Genomic DNA, 17,532 nt, shown 5'->3' with positions numbered 1-17,532 from the left:
CACCCCAGGAGCACTACCCACTCCATACTTGGAGAGAGACCTGCCAGAAGTGCTGCAGCACTTGATACCGACTAAATCGTCGGTGGACTCCAGGTCTCAGCTCGCTCATTGGTCGTAAGAGTTCGGACACCAACATGAACAAGACCATCAACCGATGATGTATCGTACCAGTGAACTTGCCTAGAGGTTCCTCGTACCCAACAAGACACCCAGAAATGACACTCACTGTCTTTGTTCGCTGCTACCGATGTATCTGACAGCCGGACCCTTTCCCTCTACTACGACTTCAATCGGCTGGAGATAGGACTGCGACATGAGCTTGCGAGGAAAGCAGGCCAGTCTCGGTTTCACTTCGGCAAGGAAGGGACTTGACGAAGCAGGTGGACGTACGAGCAGTGGGAGATGCATGCGCGTTTGTCCGTGCAGCGTCGATGTCCTTGAAGAGCTTGGATATTCGTATCTGTAGAGTTAGTGAGTGAGGTCACTGTTTTTCGGTACGACGTAACACTGATGATGGTTTGGATGAATGAAGAATACCGTATAAACATTATGTTGCGATGTCCTCGACGTACTTCCCCTGTCATGAATCAGAAAAACATGCTCGACGTAGGTATCGTCAAGGATACAAATTGAAAGAGTTTGTTATATGATCCGCAAATTGGCATAAACCGCGAGTCTGATTCTTAGCTTGACAGTGGAATAGCAGAGTTTTCTCCTCGCGTTCCGATGACTAACTTCCTTCCGTAATAGATTTTCTCCCTGGTAGTAACATATCAATAATCAGTTCATTATTCTATATCAACTAGAGGTCAATACTCCGACGGATTGATCTATGGCCAGCCCTTCGAAAACTCGCCACGGTTGACTTGAATCACCCATTCGATAATTCGACAAGGAGAGCTATAATTCGGTGAAGACAGGAAAACTCGAAATGTTATAGTCATTGGCACATTTGCTACTATCCAGCAATATTGTTTTCTCCGACTATTTTATCTATCGAACGAACGAATGCACTTTACAAAATCACCAAGACGCTCTGTTCTGACTCGCGAAAACTTTCCTGCTCCCTTGAGAGGCCGTAGCGCAGCCTGTGTGAAGAAAATGTGAGCGTATAATCAACTTGAAAGACAGCGTTACTAACAAGATCACTGTCCACGAGGAAGGACTGGGGAGATAACTGGAGAGCCCGTAATGACCTGCCTGCCAGCAACAATGGTACCATCATCACGAGGAAGGACTGGGGAGATGACAGGGGAGCCTGTAACAACCTGTCTACCCTCAATAATACTTGCTTCGTCGCCCGTCGGAGGGGTCGGAAGGACTGGGGAGATCGTGACCTGCCTGCCTGTAAGGGCGGGAATGGCTGGAATGGCGGGTGGGGCGGGTGGGGCAGGAGGTGCTGGCAGTGCTGGAAGAGCGGGAGGTGCTACAGGTGCGGCAGGTGCCGGAAGAGCGGGAGGTGCGGCAGGCGCTGGCAGTGCTGGAAGGGCAGGAGGCGCTACAGGTGCGGCAGGTGCTGCAGGTGCTGGAAGGGCGGGAGGTGCTGCAGGTGCTGCAGGTGCTGGCGGTGCTGGAAGAGCGGGAGGCGCTACAGGTGCGGCGGGTGCCGGAAGAGCAGGAGACGCTACTGGTGCTGGCGGTGCTGGCAGAGCAGGAGGTGCTGGTGGTGCTGGCGGTGCTGGAAGGGCGGGAGGAGCAGGAAGAGCCTGCCTGCCTGTAATAACAGCACCATCATATGATTCTTCACGGCGAAGGACTGGGGAGAGGACCGGGGAGATCGTGACAACCTGTCTGCCTGTAACAACAGTACGTTTGTTGGATTCTTCTTCAACATGGGGAAGAGGATACGGGGCAGGGTCAGGGCAGGAGAGTTGTCTGCTGGTAATATCGTCACGGGGAAGGACGACAGGGATCACACCAGCTCCAGCAAGGAGAGGTAGAGCCAGAAGAGCTGATACAGAGATACGAGCGAACATGGTGAATGAAATCGAATAAGCTCTACAGTTGTGAGGACTTGAGAATACCTGCTGGTTTAATCCCTCTCTTATAGCTTTCCGAGTCGTCCTCTCTGGGCGACGGAGGTCATCAGTTGTGGAGTAGAAACGAAAATACAACTGTGTATGAGTGCCAAGGTCGAGTAGGGGGGAACGAATGACGCGTCTGACGCGGTCAAGAATCATCAAGGATCGTTCAATGGTTATGTTTCTGTGATATGGGGAACCGAGGAGGGGAGTATCAGTCGAAAATAGTCCTTGGTCACGGTGACAGCCCTCTCTGACCTTCATTTCCGGTGTATAGGCTTGTCCGTGCAAACATAGTCATGAGGTTATGTTTTACGGAGATCCAGTATCTCGGGACCGTGAGTGATGAGTGATGTTCCCCGCCGCCATCCCGCCAATGCCAGTGTTGCTCACTAGTTGGCGGTATTGTTCGGAAAAGACCAATTCCGTGCGTTGTAGCGTCCAGAGAAAACAGATGCGATAATTGGATGCTTTAGCACCACAGCCGGTTTAAGTGTTATGAATATATCCAGACTGTCGGACTCCGATGGCGACCATGTCTTCTGATGCCTACATAGTAGAGATGCCACATAAGTCGTGTTGGTTGAATATACAGCCTATGACTCGTCATGACTAGCTGAATCGGCAAGACGCATATACTATGCATGTACGCCACAACCACCGAATTCGTACTTCGAAGCATCTGGCAAGTTGGAAATCAGAACACGAGGTCAATCGTGAACGAACGGTTCCTGATTTCTGTATTCGGGTACTTCATTTTCAGGAAAAACATTGACACAAAGAATGGTACAATACCTTAACAGCTGGATACCAGCCATATCACAACCAATAAGAGCGAAACAGTTTCAAGATTCGAACAGTGGAGAGGTTGTACCATCTAAAATATATAGGCGAGATGGCAAAGCCCTGGGCGGCATCTGCACGAACACGAATGGGGATCAAGACACAGCTCTCTGGTGAAGATACAGGGTCTGTCACCTCATTGTAACGGAGATGTCCGCAGATGGCTTCGTTGATTGGTTCATCAAATGCACCAGCTCTTCTGGCCACGGATCGACGAGACATCCGCGGTTCTTGTGGAACACCCCGAGCGCCTTTCCGTATGTTTCCGTATCCAGCACGCCGACAGCCAGCCCCTTCTGTATATCGTCCGGGAAGGCCTTGCTGAGCTTCCCAGTTGACGCGTTCCACATCCCCATACTGGTCATCAAGTGGCGCAATTCCTTCATATCGCCAGTGCGCTTCGGATTCTAGACCTAGCATCCCTTCCTACAAAATTTGGACTGTTTTTTGATGCAGGAAGCTGACAAGTCTGTCGACGAAGAGAACAACAGCGGGGAACGCGTCGAGCGGCATAGTATGAAGGGGAGAATTCGCGTCTTACTGGCAGCCAACATCGAGGAAATGATTTGGGATTGGGAGGTGCTAAGATAGGTCGAGATTAGGAAGGCTATGAAGAACGACTAGCTCATAGCGACATACCTAGTTGCGACTCTTCAAGCTTCAAGCTTCATCACCATGTTCCTCTTCGTAAAGCTGGGCCTCGTTCCTGTACGCGTGTTAGATTGGTACAAGTAGGTAAAGGAACACACACACACACCTTAACAAACGATGTCAATGCTCCCAAGTACAGAACAAAGGCGCCGTTGTTCCTCTTCAAGAATTCACAATCTTCATAGCAGATAAACGGACGCCAGAATCTTGAAAGAATGCGCAAGTGTCTAGCTGACACGCTGCTGAAGATGGACCGTTGACGTTCTTTGCGGCGAATCACTTGAAAAAAAGGTTAGCATCGAGAAAAGGTCACGGTTTGGAGATAGCTTACTGAGTTGAGGAAGTTGGGCACTACTCCATGCTATGATCCCCTGTTGCAACTGGTGGTGGTGTTGACATCGGCGAAACGGAACGATGTCGAGAGAAGCGCTCCTGCTAAAACTGGCATCAAGAAGGTATACAGAATAATGATGATGGAAGGAGTCGGAAGGGAAGGACCGGGAGCCGATCTTGTTTGTTGACGCGGACGTCCAAACAACCTTTCGTCAATCTTGCTCACCATGCTCCTCGAGGGCTAGAGCAGAGTTAAATCGCTGTCTTCATATCGACAATGACCTCGTATAAAATTTCTTCTCTCGTTGGCAACACTCACTCCCGGGCCATCTCGAACTTTCGCCTGTTCAAGTTAATGCTTACATACGGTATTGAAAGTCCCGTGGCTTCTGAAGTTCGTCCGTTCTACTAATCTTATTTTCGTCTTGTATAGATACACCGTGTCGTTCATCTTATCTCTTGCCTGTGGCTGAACGTGATCCGTAGACGCGAGCGATTCGGAGATAGTTGCGATTCAACGATCTCTCAGGCGTGTAGGCGCTGCTGTGAGACCAGGGGCGTTTATGGTTGATGAGTACCCTCTATTGAGGTGGGTACAGCGCGGTCACCCCTACTAAACAATACTAATAAAGTAAATGTATTAGATATCTCCCTTTGTATCGTCCAGAGCTGCGTTCATGGACGCCGAGGAGCTTTCGTTGTACCGAAATCAAGTTGCAGGCGTCAGGATACGGTCCAGCCTTACTTTTCGAAGTATCTCCTTGAGAATCAAGCCAAGCTCCGGCTGAACTACGACGAGGTCGTATACCTCGTTGTTACGATGTTCGGTTCCGGATCTACTACCACGGCTAGTGCGATAACCGTGGTGATTATGGTCGCGGCATGTTTTCCCCACATGCAGACATGGGTGCAGGAGGAACTAGATGCTGTTGTTGGTCGTAAATGAGGTGGGTTTCCTTCCTGAGTTTGTAAAGCCTCTAAGTTGATGTGCTGGATTTAAGCACCAACATTTGATGGCTATGTTGACTTGCCTCGAGTCTTACTGGAGAGCTACCGGTGGAGGCCTGTCGGTGGGAACGGTAAGCTGATGTCCTCGCCCTCACTATATTGGTGCTAATGAGATCTTTTGAAGGCTTTGCTCATCGTGCATCTAGGGATATCATTTGGGTAAGTCACTCACCATTATCTTCGTCCGAAGAGGAATCGAGCTCGATCTCAGCGAAAGTACTGCATACCAAAGGACGCCATCGTTATCGGAGACCACTGGTTCATATGCCGAGATCCCTCGGTCTTTGTGAATCCAGAAGTTTTCGACCCTACTCGCTGGTTCGACGAGAATGGATCTCTCAGGTCCGATGCGTCGTTGTTCAATTTCGGCTTTGGCAGACGATAAGGATTGCTTAGCCGGGTATCTGTGTTTCCCTTGCTGATTTTTTGTATGTAGAATATGTCCTGAGAGATACGTAGCTGATTGCTCACTTTTTATAGCGAGAGCCCTGCTCGTTCAGGATATTGGAGGATGAGAAAGCACCCATTGACGTGAGGATTTGGGGGAGAAGGGATTAGTATTACGCCTGATACGTTCCAGGTGTGTTTCGAGAGGCGGGTGGAAAATATGGAAGAATTGTTGGAGTGATGATTGACTCAGAAGACTTTTCAGAAGGACTTTGCTTATTGGTATATATTATAGATGATATAACGATATTCGGGCCCGTGTTTCTTCTTGACTTACTGAACATTTTATCGGTCAAATATATCGATAACGCGTCCCATTCATAATACCCATTCTTCCAATTTAGCGATTACATTCAAGGTCCTCTTGGAGCGATTGTCTACATCCTGTCGAAAGCCGACTTGACTCAAGATTCGGCTGTTGGTCTCAATTGCTTGTACAGGCCAGGACTGTGGCCAAGCGGGAATTCGTATTGCTTCAAGTAAGTATCAGTTCCCGATCAGACGTATGGCTGAATTCGATGTCTTATTGCAATTCTTTGTAGCTATACATCACCACGGATTGAAGAGCTCCCTCGATTTCTCAGCTGCCAGGTGGTTAATATGGTCCCACCCTCGTTCCGCAAACACTTCCAAGACCCTTGCACGAGCTTGCTTCCAAAACCGAGCTCATCGTGTGGCTAACTAGGGCTTTCATTTACACCATTCTTCCCGGATACTCAAGCCATATTCCCAGTGCCCGAGTCATTAACACCGGCAATCTTGTGATGTTTGTTGACTCTCCATCGGGTCGGATTTCTACCACATTGGCTGGGAGACTTCCTCGGAACATTACTTTTTAATTCTGATGTCGCGCTGTACTCCGGAGAATGGCCTGTCCCGCTGGAAGAACAAGACAAACGCGTTCCGAAAAGAAAAGTCGACATCTATGTCTCCGTGGCTCTTTGATTTGGAAAGTATTCTTGCAGACACGTATGAAGCGATTCCTTTCCACTTTGTTCCTCCCGCAGACTTTTCCCGCTGTCCAGCTTGATATTCCAGCGGGCACTAGAAATTCAGCGTGGTCACCTGCGTGGTACCACGCCACGCAAGTCATTAGTTGAACTTGAGTTGAACTTGCCTTGACAGTACATATATACTGTGTGATGATAAGAATGCTTCGCTAAACATATCCTTTTATCTATTTCTTATTCATTGGTAAATTGTTTGCAACAAATAGATCTTTGTTCAAAAATATTTCAAAGCTTAAATTCCGCCAATTAGAGTTTTTAGACCTTCAAATCTCGATTTCTAGGTACCATTGTATCTTCCATGAGTGTATTTAGGATTATAAGAAGGTTAAATATCGAAAATTAGGTACACTCTCATTTTGCTAGCTTGAAGTTATTAATCCAAAGATATCGCAACACTATGAACATCAATTCAACGTTGCCTTCGCATCAATTGTTCCTTGATTGCTCCAATACCACCAAACCGATCATCTAATTTCCACAAGAACAACCTTTCTTTATGTACGGGTATACCTTGGACCACGCAACCAACCACGCTTGCGTACCACGCAGCCACGCAGCCACACCACGCAGGCTGACCACGCACAGCCACGCTGACTAACCACGCAACCACGCAGGCACCACGCAGGCTTCACATAGAGACCACGCCAGCCAGCCCATATAAGGTTACCCTCAGAAAGTACATCCTTCGTATAATTGCCTCTTGATTGGCTTGTTTCTTCAGTGTCATTCACATCAAATATAGAAATCCGTATTCCTTCTCATGTTATCCTCTTCACTGGGAACCCCACATTGTGTGCCTTATTACTTATAGCTTAGCAGACCACCTCTAAGGCCTTTTCATACTGTTAGGATACCCGTAAAATTATTTACTTCAGCTAGAATACATTTGATCTTCTTAAACTTGGCAATCTAGTTCGAAAATTTCATGATATTGACCATATTTTGAAGCATTTCGAAATCCTACCAAAGCTGTCATATTTAAATCTTACAGGTATTGACAATCAAACTGATTCTATGCGAGGATTGACAGAAAAGAACGGAATACGTCGACTCTCGAGTCGTGTTTGATGGACTCGATCAACTTTTGATGGGAGCCCCGCAATTTGTCAACCACGCTGACGACCACGCAACCACGCACCACGCAGCCACGCAGGCTACCACGCAGAATTCTTCTTGCCCATGAGCAAGGCGAGAATGGCGAAGCTAAGGGAGGAGAAGTGGTAGATGGCGGTGTATCGTTCGGATTTTCGGTCTATGTGTGAGCCGTTCTGATAATCGCTCCAATGAAATTGTTCTCATGCGCTGAAATAGTGGTTGGTCCTTATGTTGTTGCCAAGTCGTTCGACGTAGTAGACAACTAACTGTTCGGTGGTCTGAAGTGCTTATCCTTTGTATGGCAGAATTCTACCCATTTCCTTTGCCCCTTGTTGTTGTTCAAGCTTCGGGTTTATGACACGGCTCGACTCTCGGGACTGAGGTCCGGAAGGACAACAGAAAATCCGTATACTCGATGGCAAATTCCTCAGTCAGTCCTATTAATATCTCGATCCAGATATTTGTATAGTACATGAATATTGAAGATCATATTGCCACAATCGTTCCAATTCACGCCAAATTCTCGAGTCCCTTAGACACCAATATTGATGGGGGTGCACCCAAGAGCAATGAGACCATTCTGTTGGTAAAAGTGTTAGCTCAGATTCGGCTTGGATGTCAATGATACTGACGAAGCTGTTGTTCTGGCAGCAAACAACTTGATTGTTGCACTGAGTAGTGCCGAGACCAATAGCAGTGATTGGGCTGCAAGTGAGACCACTACAAAGGTGTCTTTAGCCATGCGGCGCGACATTTTCAGGAGATGAAACCTACACATCGCCAGCAAGGCCACCAAGGGCGAGTCCGAGGAGACCCAAAAGACTTTGCATAGGGTTGGAGGTGGCCTATTTTTCGTGTTCAGCCCATTTCTCCAATGCTCGTGAACGACGACAAACTCACGCTCTGAACGGACGAGCAGCACTGCGCGGTGCCAGAGGCGCAAGTCGTACCATCTCGGGGAATGGCAGTGGCGGTCGCAAGGAGAGGCAAAGCCAGGAGAGTGAAAGACGAGAAACGCATTGTGAACTAGGAGAGAGCTGTACAACTGTGCGGGTTGTTCGACTTGATGATACCAGTAAATTCACCTCCATTTTATAGAATTTAGGCCTCTTTGCTATCCCCGAGTGCAGAGGTCATCTGGACACCGACTGCAAGCGGTAATAGCTTGTCTAGACAGCTGCACGACGGACCAGGGCGAGGAATGTGCACATTTGACACGAATTATCCCCTTGATGACTATTTCTTAGCGGAAATGCCGTACCGCGATGTCCTATGTACCTGAGGAGGCGCTGCAAGGAAGCGATTATCAATCACTAATTTACGGCGAAAACCTCTCCCGACGTACTTGGTCATTGTCTTGAGTTTATGCATTGATAACGATCGGCGTATCTCATTCAAGTTTCAGGGCGGACTTTCCGGTTATCCCATGAACTTGAAGAAATGCCGCCGCCGTGATCGCATTGACTGGACGCCGCGTTTACATTCCAACAAGAATCACATTTGGGATCAGAAGGTTCGTAAGTGCAGCCCCCTTTTTTTGTGGCATGTTACTCGCCTATTTCTTCAGAGCAGAGAAGGCGATCTCTTCCACGTTGATGAATCTTCCCGGCTTTGCAAACACACTGTCAAATTATACCGGAAGCAATTATCGGTACACCCTGATCTGCTCAGCTCCCTAGAAGTGACGTACATTTTAGATATGCATTTTGAATATCGGTGTCACCGATTAATGCAAATCTCTATACGAAAGTGCATACTCCGGGAGACCATATACTAGTAGACACTTGAGACTTCTATGTGTTGCTGTTGATAGGACCTGCGAGGAAACACATTACCTTGTAAGGATGTACGGTGAATGCTACTTACCTCGTGTCGGATGTTCCCCTGGTCAGGTTTGACTCATTGGCAGGTGCAACGCAGACCGTAATAATGCTACTGGACACACCCACTGGTGAGTCGTCCTTCTGATGGCTTGTAAAGTTAACATGGCAACAGGTACGCTGTCTCATATGGCACATGTAGTATTTCTTTTTGACAGTGCCGGAATTTTCAGGACCCAATATCAACCCAAGACCGCCACCGAACGAGACACGAATCGAAATTATGCCGAGGCACACTGTAGTATGCAGGAAGAAGCATGGAAACCTACAGATAGAATCTGAAGTAAAAGTGTTCCCAAGACTTGGACCGCCTGAGCATAGAAAACCTATGATAAAATGATGTACGACTCGGAATTATGTACGAATAGCGGTCCTGTTATTGTCCTATTCGGCCCTTGGTAGGCGGCCCGGCGGCATGGTCAACATAACAGATAAAAAATATAAATAATCATAAAATACTTAAGTTCATAAATTCTATGCGCCGATATTTTAGGATTGCTGCTATGTGTTCCTTGTCAAGTAGAGAACGCAAGTGGAAGGGGCCAAGGTAAGAGACAGTACTGCTAGTACTTAGTTAACAGTTCGTCACACGAGGTCCGACCACGTGAGAAATTGCAAAGGATTCCAATTTCAACTTCCAACTCCAACTTCAACTTCACCGCAGACGCAGCAAAATTTGGTACCCTCAGATCTGAGCCGTTGGAATCATGACTTGGAGTACAGAATGAAAAACACTTTTAAAGGTATATTCAATCTTAAAGAAATTCGTGTAAAGTTGATATCAAATGTCCATTAAGTACTGTTAGACGACGATGTGTATAGCTGACCATCGACAATCATGTGCCATAAATGCGGCAAGAGTTTACCTTCTTCTAAAGATCCTACTCTCTCGTCTTCTGAGCTCCTTCAGAGGCTTCGCGAGGGGTATTCGCCTGCTGTCAGAAATAAAATCAATTTCCGGTGTTCACTCACAGATAGTCAAGGAAGTCGCTGCATACGACATTGAAATATTGCGACTTCTACGCAATCTAGATAAATTGTACAGGGACCATGACAGGCTCAGAACCTACGCCAATCATTATGGCGCTCTCTTATCGCCAATACGACGACTGCCTTACGACATCTTGCTGCAAATATTCAAAGACGTTTTTGGAAAGCAATACAAAATCCATACGCCTCGAAGGTCCCTACGTCTTTTCATGCACATCTCTATTGGATAGATACCAACTACTAGTATTATTATATTTGAACTAGCGACGCGTCCATCCACGTGATCTCATCATGGTTTTTCCGATTTCAAGCTCTACGATCTCTCCAGCGCATCACTGTCACCACCCAAGACGCAGAATTTGAGGCCTGGCGTCCACCAGAATTTGTCAATAATCGTGACCGCCAACTTCAAGTACGTCGGATCATCGGAATCAAGATACTTCTTTCGATAATAGAACGTCTTCCAATACGCCATCTTTGCTCGCGCAGTATGGAAGATTTGGTTCAAGCTAGTACAACAACACGCCATTCCGTACGTGATGTAGCGAACATTGTGAAACACGCTAACATGCAATGCAGCTTAGTATTCCGCCTGAACTCATCGACGAAATCATCGATTACCTCTGGGATGACAAAGACGCGCTCATCGCCTGTTCTTTCGTCTGCCGACTGTTCTACCTCCGCACCCGCGTACACCTTTTACACAGCATCGAGCTCAAGCACACACCCGATGATTCGTTATCCCAAAGCATTCTCTCGTACATCAAGAGCATCACGATCAGCCGAGGCTCCGGTCCAATCCCCAGCCTAACCCCATTCCTATCATCCCTCCCAAACCTAACCGCGCTCCTCCTCGACAGACTCCAATTTCCCGATCCATGGTCACTCCACCACCTCATCTGTCAGCTCCCCGGGTTGACGAGCCTCGAATTGAGCGCGATACGATTCCGGCAGGATTTCCTGGTCGAGCTCGGGAGCGTTGGTAGCGGGTTGCTTCCAAGGATCAACAAGATATCGATGTGGGCAATGTCGTTCCATATTTCCTTCATGGAGTTCCTCATCCATCGGCGAGAGCTACGAGCGGTATATGCAGATTCCCTGCACGAGCTTTGTATCATCTACCCTCGTGGGGAATACCTCCCCTCGATATGCGCGTTTGTCCGTGCAGCGTCGAGGTCATTGAGGAGCTTGGATATTCGTATCCGTAGAGTTAGTGAGTGAGGCGCATTATTTTCTCTATAACATGCACTGATGATGGTTTCGTTACTTTCGATGAATGAAGAATACGGTATATACGTAATGTCGGGATGGCCGGCTCAGCTTGACGTACTTCCCCTGACGATGCCGACTTTGAAGATCGAGATGGAGTGTAGTCAACGTGGTTGGCATATGAAAGCCATGAGATGGTTGCTCGATTCTCTGACTGGCGCTGATGAACCCATCATGGTGGAGACACTTATGTTGGTGGTCGTTCCTCCCACGCTTTATGATGGCCACACTATGGATGACGGTGATTGGGTGAGGCAATGGTCAAGGTTAGATGAGATCCTATCAGGCCCAGACATGAAGGATTTTCAACGGTTGAATGTGGCATTTAAGCCTCACGTTGATTACCCTTCTCCCTGGGAAGGATCGCATCTCATAGAGTGGCTCCATAAAACGCTCCCGCTCATGAATAAGAGAAACATGCTCGATGTCGATATCGTCGAGGATACAATTGAAAGGGTTTGTTCACAAATTAGCGTAAACCGCGAGTCTGATTCTTAGCTTGACAGTAGTTATCTCGCGTTCAATATGTATCCGACGACCATCCCCTCTGGTAGTAACATATATCAATAATCAGATCATTATTCTATATCAACTAGAGCTCAATATTCTGACGGATCGATGGACAAACTCACCACGACTTAAACCACCCATTCGATAATTCGACAAGGAGAGCTATGATTCGGCAGGAAGCTTCGAATGACAGAAAAACTCGAAATGTTATAGGTATTGGTACATTTGCTACTACCCAGCAATATTGTTTTCTCCAGCTATTTATGTATCTAACGAACGAATGCACTTTACGAGATCACCAAGACGCTCTGATTCACGAGGAATTGCCTGCTCCATTAGAAGCTAAAGGCGTTCTGTTTGAAGAAAATATGAGCGTATAATCAACTTGAAAGACAGCGTTACTAAAGAAATCACTGTCCACGAGGAAGGACTGGGGAGATAACTGGGGAGCCCGTAACGACCTGTCTGCCCGCAATAATGGCACTATCATCACGAGGAAGGACTGGGGAGAGGACTGGGGAGATGGTGACGACCTGCCTGCCCCTAATCATAGCACGAGGAAGAGCGGGAAGGACTGGGGAGACGGTGGGAGAGCCCGTAACAACCTGTCTACCTTCAATAACACCTGCTTCATCGACGGTCGGAAGGATGGGAGGGACTGGGGAGATCGTAATCTGCCTGCTAATAACATTTGATTCATCACGAGGAAGAGCGGGAAGGACTGGGGAGATGGTGGGAGAGCCCGTAACAACCTGTCTGCCTTCAATAACACCTGCTTCGTCGCCGGTCGGAAGGGTGGGAGGGACTGGGGAGATCGTAACCTGCCTGCTAATAACATTTGATTCGTCGCGAGGAAGGGCCGGAAGAGCTGGGAGGGCTGGAGGAGCAGGTAGAGCTGGAAGGGCCGGAAGAGCCTGCCTGCCCGTAAGCGCTGGAATCGCTGGAATAGCCGGAATCGCTGGAATAGCTGGAATCGTCTGCCTGCCTGTAAGGGCGGGAATTGCTGGAACGGCTGGAGGAGCTGGCGGGGCAGGAGGAGCCGGGAGAGCTGGAATCACCTGCCTGCCTGTAAGGGCGGGAAGAGCTGGAAGAGCTGGAACGGCCGGAGGAGCCGGTGGGGCGGGAGGAGCGGGAAGAGCTGGAATCACCTGCCTGCCTGTAAGGGCTGGAACAGCTGGAACGGCTGGAACGGCTGGAGGGGCGGGAATAGCTGGAAGAGTCTGTCTGCCTGTAAGGGCTGGGAGGGCTGGGAGGGCTGGGAGAGCGGGAGGAGCCGGCAGAGCTGGAAGGGCGGGAAGAGCCTGCCTGCCCGTAATAACCGCACCGTCATCCGATTCATCGTTGGGAAGGGGAATGGGGAGAGAGGTAGGGCAGATAACAGGGACAGGGAAGGTTATAGCACCCTCCCTGGTCGTAATATCATTACGGGGAAGGACAACGGGGATAACACCAGCGCTGGTGAGTAGAGGTAGAGCTAGGACAGCGGAGACAGAGATACGAGCGAACATGGTGAAGTGAGATTAATAAGCTGTACAATTGTGAGGGCTTGAGAATACCTGCTGGTTTAATCCCTCTCTTATAGCTTTCCAAGTCGTCTCCTCTGGGCGACGGAGGTCATCAGTCGTGGAGTAGAAACAAAAATACAGGTCTGTAAGTGCCCAGGACGAGTGGAGGGGAACGAATGACGCGTATGACGCGGTCAGGAACTGTGAGCCTTGTTTAACAGTATGTTTTCATGATGTGAGGAACCGAGCAAGGGAAAATCAGTCAAAAATAGTCCCTTATCACGGTGTCACCCTTCTCTGACCATCATTACCAGTGAATTGGCTCGTTCGTGCAAGAATAGTGATCAGGTTATAGTTTGCGAAGATCTAGTATCTTGGGTGACGATTGATATCTCCCGCCGCCATCCCACCTCGTGTCGTTCGTTGGATGCAGTGATACTATTCGAAAAAGACCACCTTCATGCTCATGCAAAGTAGCGTCGAGAGAAAAAAGTCCGATGCTTTGGCACCGGAGTCGATCTATGCGTGGGCCATGGATACGTCCAGACTATCAGGCACAAATGGCGGACTATGTCTTCTGTGCCTTCGCAGCGGTGCCGAGTAGGTGGCGTTGCAGCCTATAACTAGTCATGAATGGCTGAATCTGTACTTCGAGGCATCTCGCGAGACTTAGAAGCCAGGACACGAGGACAATCATGGACGAACGTTTCGTGATTTCTGTATTCGGGTATGTACTGATCAAACATCATTCTTTGAAGGAACATTGACACAAAGAATAGTGCTATACCTAGCTGGATATAAGCTGTCGCAGCCACCAAGAACGAACTCCTTCAAGAGTCCAACGGCGGAGGGGTTGTCAATGACAAAGTTCTGAGCAGTCTCTTGCGTGCCCGTTGATCGCAAGGGTCAGAAAATAGCCGTGATCAAGATGGTCCCCATGTACTCAGCTCTCCGAGCCTACACGGTCTGTCAGCAATCGTCAAGAACTAGAGTGAAATGGCCGCTTACATCTCTGCCGCAACGGAGATGTCCGCCAACAGACTCATCGATTAGTCTATTGGATATACTCATTCCTCCAGTCACGCCTTGAGCGCTTGTCGTATACTTTCATATCCGCTATATCCAGTCAACCCTTTCTGTACATCGTCCGCCCTATTGGCTCCCTAGCCGACGCATTCTACATATTCGTCAATGAATTGGTACACGCCAAGTGACACGGTGCCTGCATACCTCGAACTCTAAACCGAGTGTCCCACCCCATGAAAGAACCCGTCCCTGAATGCGGAAGTGCTCCAGGAGTTTGCGATGAAGGTACCAACAGACAAGAATAACAATTGCTTCAATGAGCGATGAGTCATTGAACGGCAAAGTTCGACCTTCGACCGACCAGTCAGCGTTTGCATAGATGAAGAGGCTATACTGTCGCGTAACGCGTTACATTGGTAAAAGAAGACGGAGGGTAAAACACACCGTATCAAAGGACGCTACCGCTCCGACATAGTACGAAGGATCAGTTCCTCTTCAAAAATTGACAGTTTCCGTCGCAGAAAAAAGAAAGCCAGAATATAGAGAGAAAGCCTAGGTGTCTGGTCAGGACATTGCCGGAGAAAGATTGTCGACATCGCTCTTCACGAAGATGATTCACTTGAAAAGGAGTTAGCGTCGAGAAAAAGTCACGAGATATGACTCACCGAGTTAAGAAAACTCAGCATTACTCCATCCGAGAACATCCTCGAAGATAGATCCACCTTCAAGCGTACGGACGCAACGTCAAATGCCGGATACCAGGTTTGCCGTCCTTGAACGTCAGCTCTCGAACAGCATTCACTCGAGTCGCTGAAGATGGCAAGTGTTGTCAATGGCGGCGACCACTGTTTCCATAGGCCTCTGAACGTTATCGAAGGTGGTGTATTGTAAATTTATGCGAAAAGTAGATGTAAAGAGGAACTACTGCCTGCTGAAATAAGAAAAAGGTTAGTATCTCGTTTAGGAGAGAACCATAGTAGAATAGCTACCTCATGTCTTCGCCGACGCTCTCTCCACGTCCCTGGCCTGCTCCCTTGTGATAGAATATGTCGTGAAACCGACAGACCCAACGAGAGGAATTCCAATGTATTTCATATACCCCGATTCTCGCTGAACCTCCTTCCAACGCCTCCGTTCCCGAACACGTTGATAGACCGCATCATTGACAATAAGACAAACGAAGAAGATTGGCTGTGACGGAAGGCTGTCAAGGATGTCCGTCCAGGACATCTTGCTGACTCCCGGTCTGTTCGTCGTTAGGTTGAGGAGGAAAAGCAGAGCGACAAGCACGGTGACGATAGCTAGTCCAGTGATGGCACCTGTGGAGAGAATGGTAAATATGACGCGTTCTTGAGGAGTGGCGAGTGTCATTGGCGGAGGATACGGAAGTAGTGAAGAACGTCGAGAAGGTATAGGCTGGCTCCTGCAAAGTACCAGCATTTGGACAAAAGCTGGACGCGCGGAGAGCGAGCAATGAACATGGTGGTGTTGATTTGGGAGAAGGGCCTACAAAAGCAACCGATGCCTTTGAGGATGATGGGAAAAAGGGTCGTACGCTGGCCGCTGTCTAGAGCGCAGGGAGAGTAGGGCTGCTTGCATGGATAAGGTTTGAACTTGTCGTCTGAGCGCATACATGGCTCTTCCCTTTCTTTTCTAATGCCTGCACGTTCACCAGGTTTCCCAGTAGCTATTCAACGTTCAAGTTTTATGAACCAGCGCCGGGTATGCAGTCGTACGATACTTATGTGGCCAGGGTCAAGCGTTCGTGGTGAAGGTCGATTAGTCTGAAGTAGAAGAACGTTTGTACGCTGCACTCTGAGCGCTCCACAAAACGAAGGACGTGCCCGACTCCGAGATCATCTAGTCCAACCAGATAATTCACGCACTTGCTGTGAAAATAATCCCATCAAGTTTGGAATGGAGAACCGGTCAGAATAGAAAGAATATCGCCATCCAACGTCAGATTCTGAATTCTGTTATGGACGAAAGTGGGAAAGAGCCATGCGTGGTTTTCACGTCGAGTTTGACCCTTGAGTCAATGGACATCTGAAAGATACGTATAAGCAAAACGTCATTTGGAAGACATTGAACGGGCACGAATACGGATTTATGAATCTCGTTCGTGCCGGAGAGGAGCATCGAACAATGTAGCCTGCGGCTGAAGCTGTTCATCTGTATTCGAGGTGGCGTATATGCCATCAATGACCCCAACGTCTCCCAGGTCCAAGGCAGGACGGACGAACTTCAGAACTTCAGCCATGGGACCTTTAATATCGTATGTAGGTATTAACTTGACCAGACGAAAGTCCGAGATAACGGGCCGGGGCGAGTGTTGCCAGCGAGAGAAGGAACTTATACGCGGTCATTGTCGATACGAGGACAGTGATTTAACTCTGCATTGGCGATGGCGAGCAAGATCGACAAAAAGTTGTTTGGACGTTCGCGTCAACAAACAAGATCGGCTTCCGGTCCTCCCTTCCGAGTCCTTCCATCATCATCATGTCTCCCCAATACTCTGTATACCTTCTCGATGCCAGCTTTAGCAGGAGTGCAACGCTCGATATCGTTCCATTTCGTCAGTGCCAGCACCATCAATTGCAACAGAGGATCCTAGCCTGGAGTAGTGCCCAACTTCCTCAACTCGGTGAGCTATCTCCAAGTCGTGACTTTTTCTCGATGCTAACTTCGTTCTCAAGTAATTCGTCACAAGGAACGTCGACAGTCTCTTCAGCAGCGTGTCAGCCAGGCACTTGAGCATCCTCTCAAGATTCTGGCGTCCTTTTTTTTGCTATGGAGATTGTCAATTGTTGAAGAGGAACAACTGAGCCTTTGCTCTGTGTTGGAGATCAACATCTCTGGGTGTGGGGGGAGCATTAACATCGTTTGGTAAGGTGTGTGTCTTCCTTTATCTATTTCTACCAATCTAACAAGCGTACAGGAACGA

At 48.4% G+C, this 17,532-nt stretch overlaps 7 protein-coding genes across 7 annotated transcripts; 4 read left to right on the top strand and 3 right to left on the bottom strand.

The window, feature by feature from the left end:
• Positions 1–787: 787 nt before the first annotated feature.
• Positions 788–2,459, top strand: EV420DRAFT_241823 (uncharacterized protein). The gene is made up of 2 exons (XM_060481353.1): positions 788–1,103; positions 1,164–2,459. The coding sequence occupies exons 1-2, from the start codon at positions 1,009–1,011 to the stop codon at positions 1,993–1,995; spliced, it is 927 nt and encodes a 308-aa protein (XP_060322222.1). The 5' UTR covers positions 788–1,008; the 3' UTR covers positions 1,996–2,459.
• Positions 2,460–4,012: 1,553 nt separating this feature from the next.
• EV420DRAFT_241816 (uncharacterized protein) lies at positions 4,013–4,697 on the top strand. The gene is made up of 3 exons (XM_060481352.1): positions 4,013–4,216; positions 4,335–4,437; positions 4,493–4,697. Exons 1-3 carry the CDS (start codon positions 4,126–4,128, stop codon positions 4,611–4,613), a joined length of 315 nt encoding a protein of 104 aa, XP_060322221.1. The 5' UTR covers positions 4,013–4,125; the 3' UTR covers positions 4,614–4,697.
• EV420DRAFT_1770343 (cytochrome P450) lies at positions 4,669–5,435 on the top strand (the record flags this gene model as incomplete). Its single annotated transcript, XM_060481069.1, has 5 exons — positions 4,669–4,786; positions 4,850–4,927; positions 4,981–5,015; positions 5,068–5,237; positions 5,293–5,435. The coding sequence occupies 5 exons, from the start codon at positions 4,669–4,671 to the stop codon at positions 5,369–5,371; spliced, it is 480 nt and encodes a 159-aa protein (XP_060322220.1). The 3' UTR covers positions 5,372–5,435.
• Positions 5,436–7,940: 2,505 nt separating this feature from the next.
• EV420DRAFT_1652599 (hydrophobin) lies at positions 7,941–8,428 on the bottom strand (the record flags this gene model as incomplete). The annotated part of the gene is made up of 4 exons (XM_060478665.1): positions 7,941–7,988; positions 8,041–8,128; positions 8,183–8,253; positions 8,309–8,428. 4 exons carry the CDS (start codon positions 8,426–8,428, stop codon positions 7,941–7,943), a joined length of 327 nt encoding a protein of 108 aa, XP_060322219.1.
• Positions 8,429–10,540: 2,112 nt separating this feature from the next.
• On the top strand, positions 10,541–12,430 carry EV420DRAFT_1590875 (uncharacterized protein). The gene is made up of 3 exons (XM_060474915.1): positions 10,541–10,810; positions 10,858–11,495; positions 11,571–12,430. Exons 1-3 carry the CDS (start codon positions 10,769–10,771, stop codon positions 12,043–12,045), a joined length of 1,155 nt encoding a protein of 384 aa, XP_060322218.1. The 5' UTR covers positions 10,541–10,768; the 3' UTR covers positions 12,046–12,430.
• Positions 12,431–14,300: 1,870 nt separating this feature from the next.
• On the bottom strand, positions 14,301–14,608 carry EV420DRAFT_1652596 (uncharacterized protein; the record flags this gene model as incomplete). Its single annotated transcript, XM_060478664.1, has 3 exons — positions 14,301–14,443; positions 14,506–14,519; positions 14,571–14,608. 3 exons carry the CDS (start codon positions 14,606–14,608, stop codon positions 14,301–14,303), a joined length of 195 nt encoding a protein of 64 aa, XP_060322217.1.
• A 658-nt stretch (positions 14,609–15,266) lies between these two features.
• Positions 15,267–16,378, bottom strand: EV420DRAFT_241746 (uncharacterized protein). Its single transcript, XM_060481351.1, has 2 exons — positions 15,578–16,378; positions 15,267–15,519 (listed from the first exon to the last, which is right to left on the bottom strand). The coding sequence occupies exon 1, from the start codon at positions 16,026–16,028 to the stop codon at positions 15,579–15,581; it is 450 nt and encodes a 149-aa protein (XP_060322216.1). The 5' UTR covers positions 16,029–16,378; the 3' UTR covers positions 15,267–15,519; position 15,578.
• Positions 16,379–17,532: the final 1,154 nt, after the last annotated feature.

Source organism: Desarmillaria tabescens (genome assembly GCF_030435595.1).
Source record: "Desarmillaria tabescens strain CCBAS 213 chromosome Unknown EV420scaffold_129, whole genome shotgun sequence".
Taxonomy (NCBI): domain Eukaryota; kingdom Fungi; phylum Basidiomycota; class Agaricomycetes; order Agaricales; family Physalacriaceae; genus Desarmillaria; species Desarmillaria tabescens.
Note: the sequence above shows the minus strand (reverse complement) of the source record. Positions and strands in the feature narration are given on the sequence as shown.